General features: G+C 39.3%; 1 protein-coding gene across 6 annotated transcripts in view; it reads right to left on the bottom strand.

Moving 5' to 3' along the window:
• The window catches only part of LOC134353648 (MOB kinase activator 2-like), a 199,503-nt gene that overhangs the window by 5,561 nt on the left and 166,114 nt on the right, over nucleotides 1–27,828 (bottom strand). For all 6 annotated transcript variants that reach the window (XM_063061815.1, XM_063061812.1, XM_063061814.1 and 3 more), the window contains 3 exons: nucleotides 20,396–20,556; nucleotides 19,375–19,468; nucleotides 4,759–4,883 (listed from right to left, as the gene is read on the bottom strand). In XM_063061815.1, the coding sequence (XP_062917885.1) occupies nucleotides 4,759–4,883; nucleotides 19,375–19,468; nucleotides 20,396–20,556 (380 nt within the window). The remainder of the gene's footprint in view (nucleotides 1–4,758; nucleotides 4,884–19,374; nucleotides 19,469–20,395; nucleotides 20,557–27,828) is intronic.

Raw genomic sequence — 27,828 nt, 5'->3', positions numbered from 1 at the left:
GGTGCCTGCTTTGCAATTGCACTTCAGTTCCTCATGCAAGTCGTGTACCTCAGCTACTCTCATTTGCCTGCATCTGGCCCATAGCCTTGTAAACCTTTCCTATCCATATACTTGTCTGAATGTCTTCAAATAACACCCTTCCTTATTAACTACGTGACCCAAACTGCATGCAATACTCCAAGTGTGGTCTTATCAGTATCATGTACAGCTGTAACATAATATTGTAACTCTTGTATTCATTGCCCTATCTGATGAGGTTATGCATCAATCTTCACCACCCCATCTACCTGCGTCACCAGTTTCAGGGCACTATTTACTTATAAACCTAGCTCTGCTCTTTTCTACAGTACGCTCCAGGGCCCTGTGATTTACTGTGTAAATCCTGCCCTGTTTTAATTAACCAAAAGTTCTTTGCACTTGTAGAAGTTAAATTCCATTTTTCCAGTTGACATTTAGATAAAGCAACACGCACAACACTCTGGATGAACTCAGCAGGTCGGGCAGCATCCGTGGAAACGAACAGTCAACATTTTGGGCTGAGACCCTTCATCAGGACTGAAGAGGGAGGGAGGGGGCAGGGGCCCTATAAAGAAGGTGGGGGGAGGGTGGGAAGGAGAAGGCTGGTAGGTTCCAGGTGAAAAACCAGTAAGGGGAAAGATCAAGGGGTGAGGGAGGGGAAGCAGGGAGGTGATAGGCAGGAAAGGTGAAGAAGGAATAGGGGAAAGCACAATGGGTAGTAGAAGGAGGTGGAACCATAAGGGAGGTGATAGGCAGCTGGAGGAGGGGGCAGAGTGAAACTGGGATGGGGGAAGGGAGGGGGACGGAATTACCGGAAGTTGGAGAATTCAATGTTCGTGCCAAGGGGCTGGAGACTACCCAGACGGTATATGAGGTGTTGCTCCTCCTTCATCATGGCAGTTAGAGGAGGCCATGTATGGACATATCCGAATGGGAATGTGAAGCAGAGTTGAAGTGGGTGGCAACCGGGAGATCTTGTCTGTTGTGGCGGACGGAGCGGAGGTGCTCGACAAAGCAGTCCCCAATCTGCGTCGTGTCTCACCGATGTAGAGGAGGCCGCACCGGGAGCACCGGATGCGATAGATGACCCCAACAGACTCACAAGTGAAGTGTTGCCTCACCTGGAAGGACTGTTTGGGGCCCTGAATGGTGGTGACAGAGGAGGTGTTGGGACAGGTGTAGCACTTACGCTTGCAGGGAACGATCCCTTCGCAAAGTGGAGAGGGGTAGAGAGGGAAAGATGTGCTTAGTGGTGGGGTCCTGTTGAAGGTGGCAGAAGTTGCGGATGATAATGTACTGGATCCGGAAGCTGATGGGGTGGTAGGTGAGGACCGAAGTGCGGGAAATGGAGGAGATGTGGGTGAGGGCATCACTGATGACGACAGAAGGGAAAGCACAATCCTTAAAGAAAGAGGACATTTGAGATGTCCTGGAACGGAAAGACTCATCCTGGGTGCAGATGCAGTGGAGATGGAAGAACTGGGAAAAGGGAATAGCATTTTTGCATATGGCAGGGTGGGAAGAGGTATAGTTGGGGTAGTTATGAGAGTCAGTGGGCTTGTAGAAGATGTCAGTAGATAGTCTGTCTCCAGAGATAGAGACTGAGAGGTCGAGAAAGGGGGGAGAAGTGTCCGAGATGGACCAAGTGAATTTGAGGGCTGGGTAGAAGTTAGAAGCAAAGTCAATGAAATTGACGAGCTCAGCATGGGTGCAGGAAGCAGCACCAATGTAGTCATCAATGTAGCGAAGGAAAAGTTGGGGAGCAGTACCAGTATAGGTTTGGAGCATAGACTGTTCCACATAACTAACGAAGAGGCAGGCATAACTGGGGCCCATGCGAGTGCCCATAGCTACACCCTTGGTTTGAAGAAAGTGGGAAGAGCCAGAAGAGAAGTTATTAAGGGTGAGTACCAGTTCCGCCAACCGGAGGAGGGTGGTGGTGGTGGGAAACTGGTGAGGTCTATTGTCCAGAAGGTAGCGGAGGGCTTTGAGGCCTTCTTGATGGGGAATGGAAGTGTATAAGTGTTGGACATCCATAGTGAAAATGAAACGGTCAGGACTGGGGAACTGGAAGTTATTGAAGAGGAGGAGGGCATGAGATGTATCCCAGATGTAGGTGGGGAGGGACTGAACTATGGGTGACAAAATGAAGTCCAGGTAGGCAGATACAAGTTCGGTGGGGCAGGAGCAGGCAGAAATTGTGGGTCTACCAGGACAGTCAGGCTTGCGGATCTTTGGGAGGAGGTAAAACCAAGCAGTGTGGGGTGTGGGAATTAATTGAGTTTTGTGGCTGAGGATGGAAGGGCTCCGGAGTTGGTAGGGGCAGTGATGGTACGGGAGACAATGGTTTGATGTTTTTTGGTGGGGTCCTGTTCCAGGGGTAAGTAAGAGGAGGTGTCAGAGAGCTGCCGTTTGGCCTCAGTGAGGTAGAGATCCATCCACCAGACTACTACAACTACCCTCCACTCTCTCCGCACTAATTCCAACCTCACCATCAAATGCACAAAGGTGGTGCCGTAGTAGTCTAGCGGATGGACTGCTACCTCACCGAGGCCAAACGGCAGCTCTCTGACACCTCCTCTTACTTACCCCTGGAACAGGACCACCCAGCCCTCAAATTCACTTGGTCCATCTCGGACACTTCTCTCCCCTTTCTCGATCTCTCGGTCTCCATCTCTGGAGACAGACTGTCCACTGACTATCATAACTACCCTGACTATACCTCTTCCCACCCTGCCACATGCAAAAATGTTATTCCCTATTCCCAGTTCCTCTGTCTCCACCGCATCTGCTCCCAGGATGAGGCTTTCCGTTCCAGGATATCTCAAATGTCCTCTTTCTTTAAGGATTGTGGTTTCCCTTCTGCCATCATCAATGATGCCCTCACCCACATCTCCTCCATTTCCCGCACTTCGGCCCTCACCCCATCCTCCCGCCACCACAACAGGGACAGAGTTCCCCTTGTCCTCACCTACCACCCAACTAGCCTCTGGATCCAGCACATTATCCTCCGCAACTTCCGCCACTTTCAACAGGACCCCACCACAGAGCACATCTTTCCCTCTTTACCCCTCTCCGCTTTCCGCAGGGATCGTTCCCTCCGCAACTCCCTGGTCCACATGTCCCTCCCCACGGATCTCCCACCCGGCACTTTTCCCTGCAAGCGTAAGTGCTACACCTGTCCCTACACCTCCTCTCTCACCACCATTCAGGGCCCCAAACAGTCCTTCCAGGTGAGGCAACACTTCACTTGTGAGTCTGCTGGGGGTCATCTATCACATCCAGTGCTCCCGGTGCGGCCTCCTCTATATCAGTGAAACCCGACGCAGATTGGGGGACTGCTTCGTCGAGCACCTCCACTCCGTCCGCCACAACAGACAGGATCTCCCTGTTGCCACCCACTTCAACTCTGCTTCACATTCTCATTCGGATATGTCCATACATGGCCTCCTCTACTGCCATGATGAAGGAGGAGCAACACCTCATATACTGTCTGGGTAGTCTCCAGCCCCGTGGCATGAACATTGAATTCTCCAACTTCCAGTAATTCCCTCCCCCTCCCTTCCCCCATCCCAGTTTCACTCTGCCCCTCCCCCAGCTACCTATCACCTCCCTCATGGTCCCGCCTCCTTCTACTACCCATTGTGCTTTCCCCTATTCCTTCTTCACCTTTCCTGCCTATCACCTCCCTACTCCCCCCCCCCCACCCCTTGATCTTTCCCCTTACTGGTTTTTCACCTGGAACCTACCAGCCTTCTCCTTCCCACCCTCCCCCCACCTTCTTTATGAGGCCTCTGCCCCTTCCCTCTACAGTCCTGACGAAGGGTTCCAGCCCGAAACATCGACCGATCTCTTCCACTGATGCTGCCCGACCTGCTGAGTTCCTCCAGCGTGTTGCTTTGACCCCAGCATCTGCAGATTATTTTGTGTTTATGACCCTTAGATAACCTACCTCACTTTCAACTATACCACCAGTTTTGGTGCTGTCTGCAAACTTACTTACCATGGCAGCTGCATTCTCATCCAATCTTCTCATTCTACGAGGAAGCTAATTCTGAGGTTAGTAACTTGGAGCTAAATAGGTTGTTTTTAAACCCAGAATTGCATAGCTCAGTCTTCCAAGAGTGTGCTTAAACAAGTGTTCGGGCAAAGCAAGTAATTCTGATTCTGAATGGTCGATGAAATGATACTTTGTTGTTCTTTTATTGTACAGATGCCACAACTCCTCCCTTGGAGGGTCAGACACACTGAGCCAATAGGCTGGTCCTGGACTTATTTCATAATTTACTGGCATAATTTACATATTACTATTTAACTATTTATGATTTTATTACTATTTAATTATTTATGGTACAACTGTAACGAAAACCAATTTCCCCCGGGATCAATAAAGTTTGACTATGAATGTGACTAAAACAACTAATTTCAAGACATACGTCGGTGATTAATAAAGCTGACTTTTATTCTGAGTTTCAACAATGCCACGCCAATCAAGACCACTCTTTACACGCAGATCAATGTCTGAATTAAGACATAACCATCTTTCTTGACATACAAAATAGATGTTGAGACATATCTATTCAGCAGGTATAAATAATACAAGCAGCATTACTTGGTCAACGTCTGTGGAGAGTGAAATTGAGCTGACATTTCAGATAGATGACTTTTCATCAGGACCATTTGCTTTTAAATCAAAATACCAACAAAAACATGTAGGGAAAAACAAACTACATAACGTACCATATTTTGTTGGGAAGATATCTTCATCTGTCACAAACTTTTGTACAGAAGTCATTACAAAGTCCACATATTGTGGGGCTGTGCATTTGATTTTCTTTCCCCTTTCATCATACCAATAATATTGCCTGTTATGAAGAGAAAGGTTATCCATTAATTCTATGCAGGCACAGTGACCCTGAACTTTCTAGTCACAAGCTTCATACAACAGGAATTTGCTCTCCACTTTCTTTGCTTCACTGCTCCAAGCATCAATGAAAACTAACTTAATGAAGTTAAGGGAAGATTATATTTACTATGTACAGAGTTAATTTTGAAGACTCTAAAAATATTTAAAAATTGTGATCAGCAACCAATCTCCTTTATTTTTACCTTGTTCAGAAACATTGACCTTAATGTTAGATTATGTATTCAAGTTCCAAGGTAAAAAAAACTGTACAAACCAGCATTCATGGAAGTACTGAAACATTAGTGATAGGAATCAAGGCCCTGGAATATTTGTTTGGGAACCTCTGGTATTATGCACTATATTTGGATTCTGCTAACACTGGTAACAGCTTAACTTGCCATTTCTACATTTGCTGTTATTGAGTCTTGCTGTGCAAGAATTAGCTGCTGTGACTACCTTTAAACATTACTGCGTCTCAAAGCAACTCATTGATGACTGACATGTGAATCATTCAGATTTCATTAAAAAATAACAGAAATTGAGAAAGATCAGCATTGCTAAATCTACAAAACACTACCAGCAACATTAAGGCAATAACTTTTTCCTGTTATATAACAGGTTTGTTCCGGTCATAATTATTTTTGATCTTGAACATAGTTTACATTGTTAATAAATCTTAAAACTTGTTCCTCAGTCAATAGGTTCTGAAACACAATTACTTCCCGTAGGCTAAATTAAAGTCTACCTTGTAAATTTACTTTGTTACATTTATAGTCCACAATTGAAAAGCATCTATTTTCCTCATGATAAGATGGGAGACTGCTCAGTAAAGTTCAAAGTTTAAGGCAGTGTGAACAAACTATGTAACTTTGACATGAGGGGAATCAAACTGGATTTATGTCTGTTATATTCTATGAAAAAAGGACAATAATATTTATGAATGCAGTAGCTCTGCAACACTCCTGCCATCTATAACCTGTGACAAAAAGGGAGGCTAACCATCCAAGGCTTGGCCACTTCTGTTCATCCCAAACAGAAGTCTAAAGTGCTAAAAAGCATACAATTATTCTTGCTAAGCCAGAAAAAACTTAAAAAGGGTTAAGAGTAGCATTTAACTCTAGACATGGATTATTGCCACCGAACACAAAGATATTCTCAATTTAATGGTAAATCAACATCAAGCCCAAAAATCTGAAGCCACGTGAAGATAATGCTGGAAAACAAGGTGGACTGAAAATATAATTCAGTTCCATCAGGAGAATGCATAGTACACATAAACAATCTTAGAGCCCCAAGACCAATCTAAGCTTACAATTATAATGTATTACAAGTGGCAAATAGTTTTAAAACATTAATCATAAGACCATAAGATATAGGAGCAGAAGTAGGCCATTTGGCCCATCGACCCTGCTCCACCATTCAATCATGGGCTGATCCAATTCTTCCAGTCATCCCCACTCCCCTGCTTTCACCCCATACCCTTTAATGCCCTGGCTAATCAAGAACCTGTCTATCTCTTGTCTTAAGTACACCCATATCATATGGGAAAGCAAAACAAATGCAGTGAACAAGAATATTGAAGGATATAACACTGGAACCAGGTTAGGTTAATTGAATTTCACATACAAACGGAGGGTGCAATAGTTCCAGCTAAAACTTGTGTGAAACAAGCAAACTCAACACCGAACCTGGCAGTCAACACCTCCTCTACAACTAGAGCCTCAACTTTCTAACAAAAAGATGGCAACCAGTCAGGACAAGTAGAACCTTGTCCGCTGTGATAATACTGGTGCTGGTGCTTTTCAGAGTTATGTCCTCAGTACCGTTATTCTCCTCCCCCCGTACACTCGTGACTGCATAGCCAAATTCTACTCCAACTCCATCTACACGTGTTTTCAAATGTTACCACGATAGTGGGTTGGAGTACAGGAGGAAGGTAGAGAGAGTGCCGTGACAACAACCTTTCCCTCTATGTCACCTAAACAAAAGAGCAGGTCATCAACTTCAGGAAGGGGAGCGGTGGGCAGGGGCTGGTGCACATGTGCCTGTTTACATCAACAGTGCTGAAGTAGAGCGCTTCAAATTCTAGAAGTTGTCCTGGGTCCGACTATGCAGACATCACAGCTAAAAATGCTAGCTTCCATGGACTCTGTAAGTACCCCTTGCTGCCTCAGTAAAGCAGCCAGCATAATCAAAGACCCCACCCTCTCAAACTAGATGGGCTGAAGGGCTGTTTCTGTACTGTAGTGCTATATGATTCTATGAGGGAGTTTGTCATGAGGAGTGCTGAGCTGCCTGAAACAACTCACTGGAAATCAGAAGAATGAGAGTGGATCTTGTAGAAAAATATAAAGCTGTAAGAGGGATTGATAAGATAGAGACAGAAATGTTGGCTTCACTGACAGATGAGACTAGAACAAGGGGACATCACCTCACAATCTGTTTTTCTCCCCCCAAGAGAGTAGTGGATCTGTGATTTCTCTGCCCAAGGACATATAAATATATAAACACGTAGATAGATTTTTGTTCAGTAAGGGAATTAAGAGTTTATGGGGAGGAAAGGGCAGATAGGTAGGGCCCAGCTAATGATTACATCAGCCATGATGGGTCCCATGGGTCATCCCTGCTCCTATTGAGTTCTTACCCCACTCTCTCAGCAAGTTAAAACTGACTTGTTTTTCCCAGTTCTGACAAAAGATCTTTCTCAATAGTTCTCTCTCTTTCATCAGTTGATGCTTGACAGTTCTGAAAAGAACATAGTCAAGTTATTTCAGATTTCTAGCATCTGGAGCTTCCTTTTATTGGCATTGAATAAAAAGACTATCAAGAGAAAATGAACAGCTTGTTTCCTTCACAGTATAATTGCTCAAATACTATGTAAATTCAGTAAACAGAAGTTAGATGTTAGTTTCCTCTTTGGATGGTTGCAAACATCTGGGGTTAAGTACCCCAAGGATACAGTAATGTTGGTAACATTTTTGCAATGTCATTGTGACAATAAAGCAGATTCTTCAGGAATAAATCTATACATTTCAATTTCGAACCAAAACTTATGACACTAACACCATCAGCTAAATTGTGAGAATGCTGAGGTTGTGTTCAGTTGAAATGAGAATTTCTCCTTTCACAAGTTTTGATTTGTTTTAGCAGGGAAAGGTAGGGGTGGTTCTAAGATAGAGAAAACCAGAAATTTAACACATTCAAAAAAATTTACTTAAATACCTTTATAAACACCTAAGGCAACAAATTACCAAGTAATATCAGTCACGTTGAATCATTTCAGTCAGAACTTATTACAGATAACAAGAATCTCAAATTTCACATGAAAAATAATTGTGCTGATTCCCCTCCGCATTCCTTTGCCAGCCCTTCCCCATTCAATGGCACCTTTGCATGCAGTAGCTTGCAATTGTAGCAGGAAAATATTTAGCCACAGGCTAACAACAAGTTCAGACCCGAATATCATATCAAAACGCAGATACCCTGGATAATGAAGAGAGTAAAAAAGAACAGGGGTCCATGGAGACAGTTTGGCATTTGGGGAACAAATGAAAGCAAAGGAGAGCACAGGGGAATGGCAAAGCGAGAGGGAGACAGGTCATCTCTGGTTTCAATCTTATATGCAGCTGGTATGCAGTCAGTCATCAAATGCAACCTAACTCTCCTGTTAAACTGAAATTCAGCACATCCTCTCCAGATATAGATTTCATAATTTTCTTTCTTGAAACTACAGCTCACAATACTTCCTTCATCCAGTTTCCTCTTCTTACCAGCCTTTATGGTTGTTAATATATCTCTGAGCTTCTCTCTCAAATTTGCCCTTTGATCTTCACCCAGCTACTCCATTTCTCACAATGATGTTAGCTGTGCCCTTTCACTCTATGTTTGCTTTTCATCAGAGCATTCATGTGTGCTACACCAATGGAAGACAGCACAGGCATTTCTAAATTTCAGGCTAGGTCTTAAGTAAACTTCATCTTAAGATTTCCTTCAACAGGCAAGAAAAAAAATCTATAATCTCAAACAAGAGAAAATCTGTAGATGCTGGAACTCCAAGCAACACAGAAAATATTGGTAGAACTCAGCAGGCCAGTCAGCATCTATGGAAAGAATACAGTCGACGATGAAGAGTCTTGGCCCAAAATGTCGACTGTACTTTTCTCCCCCCATAGATGCTGCTTGGCCTGCTGAGTTCCTCCAGCATTTTGTGTGTGCTGTTAGCATCCATAATCTGACAGCTTTTAACTAAAAATTAAGCATAGATACAATTGCCTCTCAGAATTTAACAATTCATTAGTTTTGAGTTTTATTCAAAAATAAATGCAAAATGATGACGGATTACATTGTATGCATCAACCTGAACATACACATTAACTATTGGATTTAATTGTTTTGAATATGTTGTATGCAGAGGTTTCAGTGATTGCACAAAGCAAGAATTACTTTATATACTTGATGGCCACCTGCTGTGTTGCAGAAGGAGATAACTTTCAAGAAGTACCTTCACATTTCAATCAGATTTTGTTTTAAGTGGAAGGTACAGGTTTTTCCTTTCAGATGACCTTTGACCTCAGTATTAATATTTCTGGTAACAATACTCCAACAGCAATGTTTGCTAGACATAAATAATATGCAGGGATGTAAACCCTATTTTCAGTAAATAATGGGCCTTCATTCAGAGTCATGTTGAATAATATTGGAAATACAGATTGAAGGAAATAAAACTTCCCTAGATTTAGATAAACTGACTACTCAAAACTTTTTATCTTTACAATTACATAAAACAAATCGTTTCCAACACTTCCAAAGTACTGAATTCTTGCCCTACTATATTTTCAAGTTATGCCCGGGAAGAACTAGAATGTTTGGCACTGCTTAGCGAAAGTAAAAGCAAAGGATGAATGGAAGGAACTTTGTATTTCCAAATAGCAACAAGTTTCTAATACTCTGCAAGACCTAAAAAGGCTTCAAAATACAGTTGTAGAGATCATGCACTTAAGAAAACATACTTTAACCATAGAAGGATCCTAGAACACAAGAATCTCTCGTGAAAGTTGGCAATATAAAAATGGCCCTTATTTGGCAAAGCACTGGTAAAACCTCAGTAACAGCTTCAGAGAGCAGAAAACAGTATCATGGATATATAACCAGTATTACTCTGCCAAATATTAATAACAAGATCCTTCCATGAGCTTCAGAACTTTGCTACTGTAAAATTCCAAAATACATAGCCTACAGTATGTTTTTTTAAATTCGCAGATCAATCTCTCTTAAATAGAATAGTATCAGCATTGTCTCTGTGTACATTTGAAACATTGTGGTGTCTAACCAATTCAGGGATCAATACAATCGTTTGAAACTAGAACTCACTGTTAATATGTGTCACATTGTCCGGTGTTGCTCTTTGGGCAAGATCTGGATCAAAAACCATCTCTGACTTCTTGGGGGAATTAAAAAATAATCCCAAACACATTTTAATTAAGTGCATGATGGGGATGTTCTCCCAGTATCTTGATATTAAGATAGCACATCAGTCATGTTTCTGAACACTGTGTGAGACCTGACTCTGCAGTTAAGAAAGCATACCTGGCCTTCATCAATCGTGGGATTAAGTTTAGGAGCCGAAAGGTAATGTTGCAGCTAGATAGGACCCTGGGTCAGACCCCACTTGGAGTACTGTGCTCAGATCTGGTCGCCTCACTTTAGGAAGGATGTGGAAACCATAGAAAGGGTGCAGAGGAGATTTACAAGGATGTTGCCTGGATTGAGGAGCATGCCTTATGAGAATAGATTGAGTGAACTTGGCCTTTTTTCCTTGGAGCAACGGAGGATGAGAGGTGACCTGATAGAGATGTATAAGATGATGAGAGGCTTTGATCATGTGGATAGTCAGAGGCTTTTTCCCAGGGCTGAAATGGCTAGCACGAGAGGGCAGTTTTAAGGTGCTTGGAAGTAGGTACGGAGGAGATATCAGGTGTACTTTTTTTTTTAACTCAGAGAATGGTGAGTATATGGAATGGGCTGCCGGCAATGGTGATTGAGGTGGATACGACAGCGTCTTTTAAGGCACTCCTGGGCAGGTATATGGAGCCCAGAAAAATAGAGGGCTATGGGTAACCCTAGGTAATTTCTAAGGTAAGGGCATATTCAGCACAGCTTTGTGGGCCGAAGGGCCTGCATTGTGCTGTAGGTTTTCTATGTTTCTATACCTTGCTGTGCACAAACTGCCTGCTGCACAAGTGTATGGAAGATCAGAAAAAGCACTTCCTGCAGACCAAAATCTACACAAAAGCTGCAAAGCAGGGACACAATGACCATATTATTTAGAAAGGAGGTTAAAAAAAGTGAAATCTTAAGGGGCATTAGACATTGTGTTATGTCTGCAGCTCTTGAAATGATTGATAAATATCCTTTCTTAACTTAGTGTTTGGAAAATTGAAGTATGTATTTACGGAAACTTTAAAGGTTCTGACAGAAATTAAGTACATTTGTTATTTTCAAACTGAAAGTGAGAAGCCAATGGCACAAGGGAAAATTGTCCTGGTATGTCCTGGAGCATTGTAACAGCTTCTTCATTCTGTCACCATAAGTGTAATGGTTTAAGGATTCACAGGTTGTTAAATTAATTGGCTGGTGTAAATTGTCACCATCATAGAGGGGAAAATAAATTCAGATATGTATAGGATTAGTGCAAATAGGTCATTGGTGGTTAGCATAGGCTCAGCAAGTCAGAAGGACCTCTCGCCACACTGTATGATTCTCATCGTCACTGAAGCATGAGAGGACAGGCCTCGCACTCAAGATCTGTGAAACTTCCACTAATGTCCCTACTCTACAGTATCATTTTGGCAGTAATGCTGGAAAATGTGGACCATTTACCATACCATGCTGTCACATCCCAGAAAAGGGAGGCATTGGTGATTAAATTCACCAATGCCTTCAATAAACTCTATTACTTCAACGGGACAACTGAGGAAAAAGGGCGTTTGAAGATTACTATCCCAAACTTGGCACAAAAACTCGTAGTCTACTAGAAAGCAGTGCTAGAACTGCTTTTTGCATATTTCCCAAGACTTGGACTATTTGAGACCACCAGATATAGGAACAAAAATTAGGCCATATGGCCCATCGAGTCTACTCCTTCATTTCATCATGGCCGATCCATTTACAACAAGGATTCTCATGACACTAGAGTGATAATAACAATGATGGTTCTGTAAAATCTTCCCCAAATCGACTGTAAGGATGTGCAACAATACAAGTACCTTTTCTGAGGCGAAAATCCCAAACATATTAAGCTAGACAATAGCTGTATTTGCCGATTAACTGTCCCTCATTTCAGAACAGGAAACAGCTAACAGTGGGAGGAGAAGAGCAAAGGACACACGGTTAAATTTTAAACAAGCTAACATGAGCTTTCAAGTTTTTTCTTCTTTAGAAAAACTTCAGAAATCAAATGAAAGCCTACAATTCATTTATAATTAATTACGTGATTCAACTTGACACAGCACAGTGTAAAAGCTTCTTCATAAATTACTAACAAAATTAAACTTTAACTTGGGCGAAACTACATTCACTTTTTAAAACCCTTCATCCATCACTGTGACATAGTCTGTTAACAAGCAATTAAATAGGTTTTTCAAACAGGTTTGACCAGCCTGCTCATATCATAGTTCTCCTGATGTCTGCAGACCAATCAAATTGAACAGTAGCCAAATAAAAAACAATGCAATTATGAATGTCAGCAGTATAACTTTAACAGGAGCTCTTTATCCAAGACTTTAGAATCATCAAAATTAAGGCCTACAGACTTTAGTGAGATCTGGAACAGAGACAAGGCTGGGGAAAAAAGAACACTTTGGTTAAATCAGAATCTGCAAAATGTTGAGGGCTCTGTTTTAACAGCAGGCAGTGAGCTTCCAGAAGGATCCCCTAATTAACCACCATTTCAACTCACATAAATTACAGTTACATTAATTTTTAGCCAAATCATGAGAAACAGCAGCTTACAAACTCCATTTAATTTCTGAAGTCCCTTCAGTTTAGTGCTCAAGTCTTTAGGTACTTCTAAAATCAATAAATCAATGTTTGACTTACTACAGAATTTCTCCCTCAGCTTCATTTCACCAATGGTTCAAATTTAAAGTTGAGTAGAAGCAAATGAGGCCCTAAATATTCCACTGTTTCCACACCTGGGTTGTGAAAACATTGCAAATAAGAACGACAGGTGCACATTCCTTTATCCGAAATTCTGAAATCCATAAAGCTCTGAAAACAAAGCTTTTTTCGCCAACAGCTGACGTCACTCAGGTGTGACGTGGCAGCACTAGTAGAGGCCGCCAGATGTCAGTTGTGGCTCAGCGCTCGTACTGGTTACACGTGCATTTACTGTTCGCTAATATTTTGTGTTCACTGTTGACTTTGTGTTTAATTTCACCGTGAAAATGTCAAAAAGAGCTGCAGATACCCCTCTGGGTAACAATGAGAAAAAGAGAAGGAAACATCTATCATTATCAATAACACAGAAAGTTATGTTATTGCAGAAGCTTGATCGTGGTGTGTCTGTGAAGCATCTTACTGAAGAAAATAATGTTGGAACTACCACTGTATACAATTTAAATAAACAGAAAGACAAGTTACTGAAGTTTTATAGTGACAGTGACAGTGTCGTTCTACATTTATTCCAATAAGTTACTTAACATATGTTTGATTCGGTTCATTTAAGCTGTATATTTTTACGTTTTATTAAATGTTTTTGTTGGAAATAAATTTTTTTCTTGTCATTATTCCTTAAACAATACAGTATAACTATTTACATAGCATTTACATTGTATTAGGCATTATAAGTAATCTAGAGGTGATTTGAAGTATACGGGAGGATGTGCGTAGGTTTGGTGCGCTGCCAGGTCCTAAAGTCCACCGTACTGAGACAGGTTAAATAAGGGACTTCAGCATATGTGTTTTTGGTATCGGGCGGGGGTCTGAAATCCGAAAAATTCTGAATTCCGAAATGCAACTGGCCCCAAGATTTTGGATAAGGGATTGTGGACCTGTAGTTTATCAATATTGTACTGGTGGCAAAACACACACTTCAGATCCCCAGTTAAAATAAGTTATTATAGTGATACAAATCAAAATCTAAATTATAGCAGCTCTTTCATAGAGATCAAATCAACAATTTACATCTTTTGAGATTATTCCAAGCTTAACTAAAAGCACCTAACTATCTTAACAAGACATGTGAAAAGATTTTAAGCCAGGGGGAAGAATGTTTTGAGGAGGTAGAAAAAGAAAAGCTCACAGAACAAGAGGTGTTCAGACAGGAAATTCAATTGTAGCACACAATTTCCGATGGCAAGCCAACAAAATACTGAAAATGCGATTAGGCATACAGGACAGAGGGTGATGGAATTGAACACATGAACCAGAAGACCACATTAAACCAAGACTGTCACTGTCTTCAATTCAATACCATAATGGCCATTGAAGCTCTTATAGAAATTCAACATGGAGTTAGAAATGCACTATTTTAAATTCTGACACGTTGAAGGAATTGTGTGAGAAAAAACTGGAGCTTGGAGTAATAGTTTGAAAGAGCAATCGATATTTTAATTTTTAATCCAGCTAATGAAGGCAGAATCATGACTATGAATTGGAGCTAGCAAGTAGCCAGAAGTGTCTGGAAATATCAGATGAAGTATGATGGATAAAACAAGCCCAAGAATCCCTGATCAAGTGATCCCTGCGACCCTTGACTAGCAAGAAGATATTAACAAAAAAACTTGATCTAAAATTTAGATCCGAGTTGTGAGATGTGGCAATTAATTTCCTAGAAGTCAACAGGTTTAAAAGCAAGCAAGTAAATTTGTATAGCACTTTTCAAATGCAAGGCAATATAAAGTGCTTTACATAGAACAAGATATAAGAATCAAATATCAAATTTCAGACAATATACAAGAGAAAAAAAAACACACAAAAAATAGATATGAAAAATAAAACGGGTTTGTAGAAGTTACAGTGCAGGAGATTCTAATTAAAAGCTACAGTAAAAAGAAAAGTTTTAAGCCTTGATTTAAAACAGTTTAAAGTTGGGGCAGACTTCAGATCCTCTGGAAGGTTATTCCAGATACGTGGAGCATAGTCACTAAAAGCTGCTTCACCGTGTTTAGTTTTGACCCTGGGGACGGTAAGCAGACCCACCACAAGTGACCTGAGAGCTCAGGAAGGTTCATAATGCAGCAAGAGATCAGAGATGTATTTTGGCCCCAGACCACTCAATACTTTATAACCAGGAGTAATATTTTAAAGTCAATCCTCTGATGGACAGGAAGCCAGTGTGGCGATCTGAGAACTGGAGTGATGTGTTCTACTTTCTTCGTCTCAGTGAGGACTCTGGCAGCAATGTTCTGAATGAGCTGCAATTGTCTGAGGGATTTTTTTTTACAGAGACCTGTGAAAACGCCGTTATAGTAGTCAAGCCTCCTAAAAATAAATGCATGGTTGAGTTTTTCTGGATCTTGCTGAAACATACGCCCTTTAACTCTCACTATATTTGTAAGGTGGTACTAGGCCGACTTTGTAATTGTCCTAATGTGGCAGCTACAATTTAAGTCAGAGGCCTAGGTTGGTTTGTGGTCTGTGACGACAAGTAGTCCAACTGAGCACTGACTTTTAATTGCCCTTTTTTGACACCAAAACCAATTATTTCAGTTTTCCCTTTGCCTAACAAGGAAATTTTGGCTCATCCAATCAGTGATTTGTTCAATACAGTTTTTTAGTGATTATATGGGACTATAGACATTTGATGACACTTATGTAAATCGGAGCATCATCCACATAATTAAGGTAAGATATTTTGTTACATAGCATGATCTAACAAATTTCACGTCACATGTCGGTGATAATAAACCTGATTCTGAGGGAGCATGTACATGTTAAACAGAAGAGACCCTAGTACAGACCCTTTGAGGCACACTGCATATCACTTTTTGTTTGGTCAGATATGCAGCAATCAATAATACAAAACAGTCCATGTCTTGTAAATATGATTTAACCCACCTTAGGACTGTACTGGAAAGTCCCACACAGTTTCCAGTCTGTCCAGCAATATGTCACGGACAACTGTGTCAAAAGCAGCACTGAGATCCAGTAAAACCAAAACTGTAATTTTACCATCATCATGGTTTAAGTGGATGTTATTTAAAACTCTAAGCAGAACAGTCTCAGCGCTATAGCGTTGTCGAAATCCAGAATGGAAAACATCCATACCGTTGCTTAGTGCCAAAAAGCTATTAAGTTGCTGATAAGCAACCTTTTCAGTTATTTTACTTAAACATAGTAAGTTTGATATAGGCCTGTAGTTATTAATTACTGAGGAATCTAAGTTGTTCTTTTTTAAAAGAGGCTTAATAACTACCTCTATAGAACCCCTGCAGGGTTTTTGGGAAGCAACCCAATAGAAGAGAAGAACTACTACTTGCAGAATGTCTGGCGCCACACAATTAAAAACATTCTTAACAGAGGTTGTTGGCAAAATGTCAAGGGAACAGGAGGAGGATTTCAGGTGTAGCACAAGTTTTATTGTCAATAGGTTTGAATTGTGTCATTTTAACTGAATTAGTTCTGAATGAGTGGAAGAATGACACTGACTTCTGACCTGATGCAGGGACACTAACTGCACGTCCAATCTTCTGAATTTTGTCAGTAAAACAGAACGCAAGGTTATTACATAACAGTTCAGGTGTTACTGACATTGGAGGATGTGAGACACTATCAACTGTAGCAAATAAGGCACATGCATTATTGCTGTTTTTGTTTATAATATCAGACAATGACTGCCTTACACATCTCAACTCTAAATTATAGACGTGAAGAATCAACAAATCAAATTATTGTTCCCCCCACAGCAGATACAAGAGCTTGCATTATAACCCTAGGTGATGCTTTTTTAAATTCTTGCTTTACAACATCTTTATGCACATCTCCACCTATAGCTAATGCAGAATTAATGTGCTTCAAAAGAGGGAAAAGCTCAGTAATATGACTCAACACAAGGTATTAAGTTATCACCCACAGTCCATCATGAATACACACGTTTGAATTTTTGGCTTTTGAGCTGGGAAACTATTGCCAAACTATGTTCAAAAGAGGATTTTGCAGAATATAACAAAATAACAAGGGAGAAAATAGCTATCCGGAAATATGGTGTTGATGCTTTGCATCAAACAACTTTAATATGAAGGGGGAAAAGTTTCATGAATTTTAAAACCTAGATATACTTCTGGTCAATTGGCTTTGTGGCTATAACGGAGTGGAACTGGTGCAACAAAATATCGCTATCCACAAGCGAAGCTGCATGAACGGTGGCATTAGTAAGTAATGGAATAAGAACTGCTTCTTCGTGATTCTGTTCATTTCCTTAAAATTCAAAAAGCCACAACTTTCTTCAAATGTATGTACTCTTTCATGCAACAGCCAGCTGAGGAACAACTATGACTAAACCTTCACATTCCTTCAATTACAAGAGTAGCATTATCTAGAGTTAAGTAATATTTACACTAAATAAAAGGGGAACTGATTTTGACATTGGGTGGCCGCTGCGTATGGAACATCTGAAAGTATCTTCCTATGTGCAATCATGAAAAAACTTTTAGAGGCCTCATCTTTGTCAAGTTAGCAAAATGGCACAGTTCCTTGTCAATTTTGGAAAATAATGGAAGCATTCAGCAGGTCAAGCAGCATCTATGGAAGAAGAAAGGACCAAAGACCCTTCAATAACACTAGGAAAGTGACAAAAGAAATTACAGTTGCAAAGAGGGTGGAGGAGATGTATGGATGTACCTCTGAGAGGCTAAGGCCATGATCCCAATGTTATTGCGCCAATCTTGCTTAGTAGATGAATGAGATCAGTTAGAATGAGAGGAAAAAAAAGAAACGAACATATTTAAGCTAACAAATGCATGGTAGATCTGTTGCTAAACCAAAAGCTAAAAGGCAGTTTTTATGTAGGAAAAAATCTGAGCCTGTATTACTGAAATGTAACTGACCAGTTCTGATAAGCAGAAAAGGCGAATTACTCAAATTTGTGATGTATTCGGCATTTCCATCACTCTGCCATTGAGCTTTGGATTCAGTGAAAACACTTGACTGCATTTCAGAGCTTTACAATGTCCTTTTCTTTGTTTTTACCCTCTTGCTAACTACACTCCATCTATTAACAAGATAGCTCAATAAAATATTGAGATAATGTGGATTGGCCTCAGCAATCAGTGATATCCCCTTTATTCCTCCCATGCTCTCTGCAATTTTAAGCTAACCTTGTTTTTTTATTTTCCCATTCAGATTGAGAGTCTTTGAACTGAAACATGAACTGTTTCATTGTCCATAGATGCTACCTGGCCTTCCAGCCATTTTCAACATTCTATCTTTATTTTAGATATCCAGGATCTTCAATGTTTTATTATTTTGCATCTCAATTTCAACCGTTAAGATGTAAATAAATTTTTAAGAAATTATAAATGTGGACGCAATTTACCAAGGATTAATGTCATCCATATATTCACGTTCCACAGATGAGATATTTCAGCTATAAGGCTAGACTGAAGAAGCAGGAATTATTTTCCTTGGAGCAAAGAAGGTTGAGAGGAGATTTGATAGAAGTCTACAAGATCATGACTGGTTTAGGAAGGTAGATAGAGGGAAGCTGTTCTCATTAGCAGATGGTGAATTCATTGCCTGTAGGAAGGGGGGAAACAGAAATAATCAGTGCCTTTTAAAGGGAATTGGAAAGGGACCTGAGAATGAATAATTTGCATGACTATGATGAAAGAGTAGCAGAAATGGGGCCTGATAAGAATGCTCCTCTAGAACCCGGGTTAGAATTGACAGATCAAATGGACTCCTCCTGCCCCATGCCAATGCTATCATTTAAATGCATCTTTTGCTATGCTTTTCATATGGTGATAATTAATAAAGTTAGTAAACTGAAGGAAAACAATAACCCACCCCACCACCAATACATACATATCACCTCACATTAATTTATGTACAATGGGTCTATGTATTTAACAATTACAAGAATATGGTATTTTATAAGATTGTTTTCATATTTATTGTGTTTTTTTAAAAAAAAACTATGTACTGTAGGCTACTTTATGCTGCATTGGATCTGGAGTAAAAATCATTTGTTCTCCTTTACACTTGTACAATAAAGGATGTCAATAAGCAATTTCGAATCTTTGAAAATACATTTTTTTGATTAGTCACAGAACAATATTGGGATTTACACTACTTCTTCAATGCATCAGCATAGTGTACAAATGTGGAATAAAGAGAATCTGAAGGTAAGTACTTGTATATGTATTGATGTCAATACATATTCATACTAAAATTTCACTATCAACATTTAAAAATGTACGATTATAACTTCTGCAATCTCAAATTATACTTACGTATTGCACACAGTCATCGTCTGACACATATCTCCAGTGCAGAACTCGGAGATGGTGCTGTACTGAAGGTTTATGTGATTGAAGAATGTTGTTGCTAAAAATTTGGGAAGGAAAGAAAATGTTACATGCTACCAAATATTTGTTTGGCAGATCATTCCATCAAACACAAAAAACAGGATTGATGAAAAGTTAAATTTTGTTCTTATAATTTCAATATATTGATGTTAAGTAATCAGTTTTCAATGAATAGATGGCATTGTAAACAGTAAACAAAAATTCTAACAGTTAAGATTATATAATCATTTAGTAATATATATTTAGAAAAATTCTACATCTAAAATTCTAACCAGGATATTCTAAATTTAATTATAAGGCAAAACAAGATATAAACCCAGCCAGGCAAAAGAGGTCGTCAAGAAAAACAATTTTAGGCAAGTTGGCACTGTCTGGAAAAGGCACCTGCAATGAAACTGGAGATAATTAAAAAGATTGTAGCTCATAATTTGTTCACATGCACAATTTTTTCTTACTGATTTTCCTCTTTTTCCAGAAAGTATAATCCTTAGCTGCCGCATAAATGAAACTTTAATGCCATAATTATTTAACTATAATGCAAATCATCACCAGACAATATAACTGCCAATTACAGTGATAAGTTGGACCTCCAGGGGCATATTCAAATGTGGAAGAGTTTGTGATTTTCCTTCTACACAGCTACAACATATAAAAATCAGCTGGTTTCCTTTACCAGTGACCTGTGGGCAACATTGTATTCAACAAACCACCAGGAAAAACAGAAAAGCACTAATTGCATTTACATTCTGGTTATTTATTTTGAAAACAATGCATTCAACTTGTCACATTCGAATGAACAGCATAAAAATAAGCTTTCTGGCTCAATGTGATCATGTTGAAATTCTAGCTCCACACCAGCTTCCACAACGCACTCTTCAAAAGTTATTATGGAGTGAGATTTGATAATGAACTGTTGGTTATATCTAGGTGTACAGGAGAAACTTACTATTGCTGGCTAGCCATTCATTGAGGTCAATTTCACGTGGCAGAGCCACCAGTTCTTTAAAGTTGAAATCTGTTATTCTGGCTTTGGTATACTCAGGCTCCAGATACAACTTCTTCTCCTCTGTTGCTGTTTTTTTACCATTTGGCTTGGTCTTGGACTTCCTAAAAGAGAAAAAAAAAACATCAGATTAATTGAATGGGACATTTTTGGATACAGTTCAATACAACATTGTTGAAGAATAATAAGAAAATGGTACACAATCTCATAACTGTCACGTAGGGATTTCAGCATGTAGTTCTGTGCAGGACAATGAAAATACAAATAAAATGAGCATGGGAATGAGAAGCAATGCCAAAAATCTATTCAATTCCCAGAATATACTAACATAATTACTGTACGTTAACACCTGCTCTCCCCTCCCTCCTTATTTCCTGTTTAAGCCAAGTCCAAGAAGAAATGTCTTCCAACACAACAAACCTATCAGCAGCCAAATGGATCACAACACTTGTATGAGACTATTTCCTTCCTTAATGCTGAATTTTGGAATAGTATCTAATCGTCAAATGGCATTTTCAACTGTTTTTGTTATGTAGCCTTGCCTACAGTAGACACCCTTTTATGAAGGAAAGTGCAGTTACTAAATCTATGGAGAACAGAAGGCAGCTGAATATACATCAAGCTAAATTACTTCAGAGCAGATTCTTTTTTGTTACAACAATGAAAAATTAAAGCTGATGATCATTTAACTAGCTACACCGGACAGCAATTTTTTTCCTAACCGAATTTTTTTTTTGTTTATGATAGACTGCTTGAAGCTAAACACAAATTTAATTTCAGACTACTTGTATCACGTTAGGAATTGGAGAAACAAGAAATTAACTTTTATTAATATAATGTGTTTAATTGTATAATGGTGCTGATGCTTTGCAATAGTTCAACTAAACATGTTTTGTTGATTTTCATTAGCACTCAGTCTCTGAGGTTTCTAGCTTGTGTCCAACAATAATCAGCCAGCATCAATGGCTTCCAGTTGCCCTGATACCGTTTCTCCATAACTGCAATGTCCTACTGAAACCTTTCATCATGCTCATCAGACAATGCCAAGATTTGCAGGGAAGAAGACTGAATTGAAATAACAAATGTAGGTTATTTTTAAAAACATGGTGTGTGATAGGGAAAGTTCATGGTGATTTTCATGATAAGCAGCCAAAAATCCACAAGATACATCCTAAAGTATTCAGAAAGCAAAATCTTTGTTGACATATTGGACATTATCTCCAAACATTTAATGATCTAAGTGTCTTTCTACATAGATTCCTTCATAATAAAAATGATCACATGTTCATATTGAAAACTTGCATTGTTAAACTTTAAATGCAACTATTTAATATTCCCAAATGGTATGGTGTTTTGAGAGAACATGAGAATTTTGAATTTGCATTTGAACAGTACAATACAGAACCTATAGGCAGTAAAACACTCTTTACTGTAATCTAATCGGAATCAATAAAGCATAAATGCTGCTGAGTGATTCTGAAAAAAATATATGCACATTATCCTAATTATTTCCCTCACAATTTGCCTCAAGTTAATTCAAAGTGGTTGCAAAAAAAGAACTTTAGAATTGATCCTAATGAAATTGATCAGCTGGTAAGGAATTCAGATAGAATCGTTTGCAGTGTTTAATGGTACAGTACAAAAATAAAGAAGAAATTGGAAAAGAATACTGAAATTGTTTCCTATTTGGCAAAACCTGAATAAATATCATATATTTACTTTCTGAAGCATTAGAAGTGGAACCATGCTGTTTTCAAGTGGATTACTGTATCCTTCCAAAAAAAATCACAAATTTATCATTTTTAGAAACACATATGAGACAACAAAAAACTTCTACGTACATTTAGTGGCCACTTTATTAGGTACAGCAGTGGAACCCAGTGCGGTATTCCGCTGTTGTAATGCATGGTTATATGAGTTGCTGTCAATTTCCTGTTAGCCTGAGCCAGTCTGGTCATTCTCCACTGACCTCTCTCATTAACAAGATATTTTTGCCCACAGAGCTTCTGTTCACTGGATGTTTCTAACTTTTGCACCATTGTCTATAAGCACTAGAGACTGTTGTACAGGTGCACCTTCCTTTATCCGAAATTCTACAATCCAAAAAGCTCCAAAAAAAACAGTTGCTGTCACTCAGGTGTGATATGGCAGCACTAGTAGAGGCCGCCAGATGTCCAGTTTTGGCTCAGCGCTCGTACTGGTTACACATGCATTTACTGTTTGCTGATATTTTGTGTTCACTGTTGACTTTGTGTTTAATTTCAATGTGAAAATGTCAAAATGAGCTGCAGATACCCCTATGGGTAACAATGAGAAAAAGAGAAGGAAATATTTATCATTATCAATAACGCAGAAAGTGGAGTTATTGCAGAAGCTTGATCGTGGTGTGTCTGTGCGGCGTCTTACTGAAGAAAATAGTGTTGGAACTACCACTGTATATGATTTAAATAAACAGAAAGACAAGTTACTGAAGTTTTATAGTGACAGTGACGTTCTACATTTATTCCAATAAGTCATTTACCATGTGTTTGATTTGGTTTGTTTGAAGGTGTATATTTTTATGTTTTATTGAATGTTTTTGTTGAAAATAAAACTTTTTCTTGTCATTATTCCCTAAACAATAGAGTATAACAACTATTTACATATCATTTACATTGTATTAGGTATTATAAGTAATCTAGAGATGATTTAAAGTATACGGGAGGATGTGCGTAGGTTTGGTGCGCCACTGGGTCCTAAAGTCCACCACACCGAACAAGTTAAATAAGGGACTTGAGCATACGTGTTTTTTGGTTTGGGGGGGTGGGGGGTCTGAAATCCGAAAAATTCTGAATTACGAAATGTAACTGGCCCCAAGGATTTCGGATAAGGGATTGTGGACCTGTACATGAAAATCCCAGGAGATCAGCAGTTTCTGAGATACTCAAGCCACCTTGTCTGACAGAACCAATCATTCCACGGTTAAAGCAACTTAGATCACATTTCTTCCCCATTCTGATGTTTGGTCTAAACAACAACTGAACTTCTTGACCATGTCTGCATGCTTTTATGCAATGAATTGCTGCCACAAGATTGTCTGATTAGATCAATGGCCAGATGTACCCAATAAAGTGACTACTGAGTGCACAAGGAAACATAGTTACTGAGTTCAATAATTCAGTACCACATTGTCACTTTTTTTTAAACTATCCCACTTGAAAGTAAATTACTAAATACATTTTAAAGTATAATTAACCAGCTAAAATACCAGAAGTATCTTTTTACACAAGTTCCAAGATAATTCAAATTTTAGAATCTTGACATGCTTAGCAGATACCAACTAATTTAGTTTACAATGGTTGAAAAGGAAACCTTTTCCATCTTTTGTCAACAAACCAAGACTAACAACACTTATAATTCACCATATGTTTCAAAAGCTTCATATAAATTCAATTCTGAAATGAATAGTGAGCAAGTTGAAAAGCAGCAGGCTAATTTTGGAAATAATGGCAGTTAAAATGCAAGAAATATACTGTTAAGAGTACATTTAACATCCAAGTATATTTATTTGTCACATATACCAAGCCGTAATGCATCTGGATAGGAATGCTTTCTACAGTGCATTGGTAAAAGTCAAAGAAGAGATGCCAAATTTCCTTAGCCTTCTGAGGAACTATTAGCACTGGTGCACTTTCTATGTGGTTGGATCAGCATAGTAACAGAACCTCCTCAACTCAATGTTAGGTGATTATGTATTTCATTTATCAATCATAAAATGAAACAGTAATTAACCTTAACTGATTATGCACAGCTCATTTCCATCGCTTTCTGCTTGCCATTCAATGATATCCTGGACATTGTCCAGATGTTCATACCAAGTTTCAGAACTTCTGGGAATAACATCTGGCAATGCATTGCTTTTCCTATTCAGTTTATGCAAGGAAAAATAACTGCAGCACTGCCAGAAGCCCTTTTCTCCATATTCTCACAAATATCTTTTCCTTAATAGGTAAACTCAGTTTGATATTTCCAAGGCTTGCCATTGATGTTGCAACATTAAATGTTGTTGATACAGAAGCATACATTAGCCGAGAACATAGAAATAAATACTTTGAAACATAGCTATCTGAAATTGAGAAGCTGTAAAATCAAAATAAAAACTGAACACATTGGTAATATTCAGGTTAGGGAACATCGGATGAAAGAGAAACAAGATTAACGTTTAGGTCAGGACCCTTCATCAGGTCTGGAAAGGTGAATAAAACTTTTCCATTTCTCCATCCACTTAAGTTACCTTATCTAAGGAACCCCAAAAATTTCTATTTATTTGGAGCTCCATTAAATCAGAAGATACTCCAACAATTAGAAGATATGAACAATTTTACATTTCTAAAGAAATGGAATTCTGTACATTCAAGACAACTGCTCAGAAGTCTTTCTTCACAAACAAACTTGGTAGCTCATGGCGCACTCTACGTAAGATTTTCATTTAATCCCTTTATATGAAGCCATTTTTCTTCTTTAAAAAATAAAAAGTGGAACAAAGTACATATATACTTTAACAAGACCAATCTAAAATAATAAATTTTAGTACACACGGTCATTTTTGATGCCCTCAAATTGCTTTGCAAAGCAGCCAGCTGCATCTTATACTGTGCAATTCCCAATGGTGGGTAATACAATCTTGCTATTCTATGACAAACACAAAACAATTATTTTGGCTTTATATCAAATCTTTAAAATGCAACCATACCACCTATTAGAACAAAGAACATTACAGCACAATAGTGTGATCACTCCAATTGAGTATGATGTTCTCCAGGGTTGTCTATTGGTAGATCCTCAGGACAGTACAGGCCCTTCAGTCCACAAGGTTGTGCCAATCCTTTAACTTACTCAAAGATCAACCAAACCCTTCCCTAATATATAGACCTCCGTTTTTCTATTATTTATGCCTATGGATTTCTTAAATGCTCCTAATGTATCTGCCTCTACAGGGTGTTCTGAGAGGCAGAACTCTGTTTAAAAAAAACTTGTCTCTGACATCCCCCCCTATACATTCCACCAAAGACTGTAAAATTAAGCCCTTGAGGTATTAGCCATCTCTGCACTGGATAAAAAGTCATGCTATCCACTCAATCTATGACTCCTACCAAGTCACCTCTCATGCTCCTTCACTCTAAAGAGAAAAGCGCTAGCTCAGCCTTTTCTCAGAAGACATACTCTCTACTCCAAGCAGCATTCTATTAATATCTCTTCTGCACACTCTCTAAAGTTTCCACTTCCTTCCTTTAATGAGATGACCAGAACTGAACACAATATTCCAAGTGTGGTCTAATCAGGGTTCAGAGTTCAAAATTACCTCGTGATCTTGAACTCAGTCCCACGATTAATGGAGACCACCATACCATACACAATCTTAACAAACCTATCAGCTTGCGCGGCAACTTTGAGGGATCTATGGATGTGGATCCCAAGATCCCTGTGTTCCAACACACGTCTAAGAACCTTGCCATTAACCCCTGTACTCTGCCTTCAAATTCAACTTTTCAAACTGAATCACTTCACATTTTTCAGGGTTGAACTCCATCTGCCACTTCTTAGCCCAGCTCTGCATTCTGTCAATGTCCGCTGCAACCTACAACAACCCTCCACACTACCTACAACCCCACCAATCAGTGCCATCTGCAAACTTACTAACACCATTCTTCCACTTCTTCATCCTAGTTAATTATAAAAATTACAAACAGCAGGGGTCCCAGAACAGATCCCTGCAGAACACCACTGGTCACGAAACAGCAGGCATTATACATTCTATCTACAGCCACCCTATGCTTTCTGTGTGTAAGCCAATTCTGTATTCACACAGCCAAATTTCCCTTGATCCCATGTCTCCTGATTTTCTGAATGAGACCAACATAAAGATCCTTACTAAAATCCACATACACATCCACAGTTCTACCTTCTTCAATATGCACTGTCACATTCTCAAAGAATTCAATCAAGCTCGTGAAGCATGACCAGAAAACCGTAAGACATAGGAGCAGAATTAGGCCATTTGGTCCACTGAGTCTGCTCTGCCATTTGACCATGGTTGATCCATTTCCCTCTCAACTCCACTCTCCTGCCTTCTCCCTGTAACCTTTCATGACCTCACTAATCAAGAATGCCTTAAATATCCAATGACCTGGCTTCCACAGCCGCCCGTGGCAACGAATTCCATAGTTTCACCAGGCTCTGGCTAAAGAAATTCCTCATTTCCGTTCTAAATGGACATCCCTCTATCTAGAGGTTGTGCTCTCTTGTCCTAGACTCCCCCACTACAGGAGGCAACCCCTCAACACCTACTCCATCTCGGCCTTTCAACATTCAATCGGTTTCAATGAGATCCCCCCTCCCTCATTCTTCTAAATTCCAGCAAGTACAGGCCCAGAGCCTTCAAACGCTTCTCATATAATAAACCTTTTATTCCCAGAATCATTTTTGTGAACCTCTTTTGAATCCTCTGTCAGCACATCCTTTCTTAGATAAGGGGCTCAAACTTGCTCTCACTAATCCAGTGTTGTCTCACCAGTGCCTTATAAAGCGTCAGCGTTACATCCTTGTTCTTAAATTCTTGCCCTCTTGAAATGAATGCTAGCATTGCATTTGCTTTCCTCACCACCAACTCAACCTTCAAGTCAATATTCAGGGAATCCTGCATGAGGACTCCTTCTGCACCTCTGATTTTTGAATTTTCTCCCTGTTTAGAAAACAGGGAAAAAGAAAATTCTTTTATTCCTTCAATGAAAATTCTTAACCATATACTTCCCAACACTGTATTCCATCTGCCACTTCTTTGCCCATTCTCCTAATCTGTCTAAATCTTTCTGCAGCCGCCCTACTCCAATACTATATGCATCTTAACATACCTTTCTATTGTCTGCAAACACGGCCACAAAGCTCCTTTGGAACACCACTAGTCACTGGCAGTCAATCAGAAAAGCTCCCTTTATTCCCACTCTTGCCTCCTATCAATCAGCCAATGTTCAAACCAGACTAGCATCTTTCCTGTAATACATGGGCTCTTATCTTGTTAAACAGCTTCATGTGTGGCACCTTGTCAAAGGCCTTCTGAAAATTCAAGTACAGGTTTCCCCTGCCATCCGAAGGTAGGGCGTTCCTATGAAATGGTTTGTAAACCGAAATGTCGTAAAGCGAAGAAGCAATTACCATCTATTTATATGGGAAAATTTTGTGAGCGTTCGCAGACCCAAAAATAACCTACCAAATCATGCCAAATAACACATAAAACCTAAAATTACAGTAACATATAGTAAAAGCAGGAATGATATGATAAATACACAGCCTATATAAAGTAGAAATACTTTTCCACAATCGTTACTGAACTGTTCTCC

The sequence above is a fragment of the Mobula hypostoma genome, chromosome 11 (genome assembly GCF_963921235.1).
Source record: "Mobula hypostoma chromosome 11, sMobHyp1.1, whole genome shotgun sequence".
In the NCBI taxonomy this organism is placed as follows: domain Eukaryota; kingdom Metazoa; phylum Chordata; class Chondrichthyes; order Myliobatiformes; family Myliobatidae; genus Mobula; species Mobula hypostoma.
This window is presented reverse-complemented; position numbering and strand designations above follow the sequence as displayed.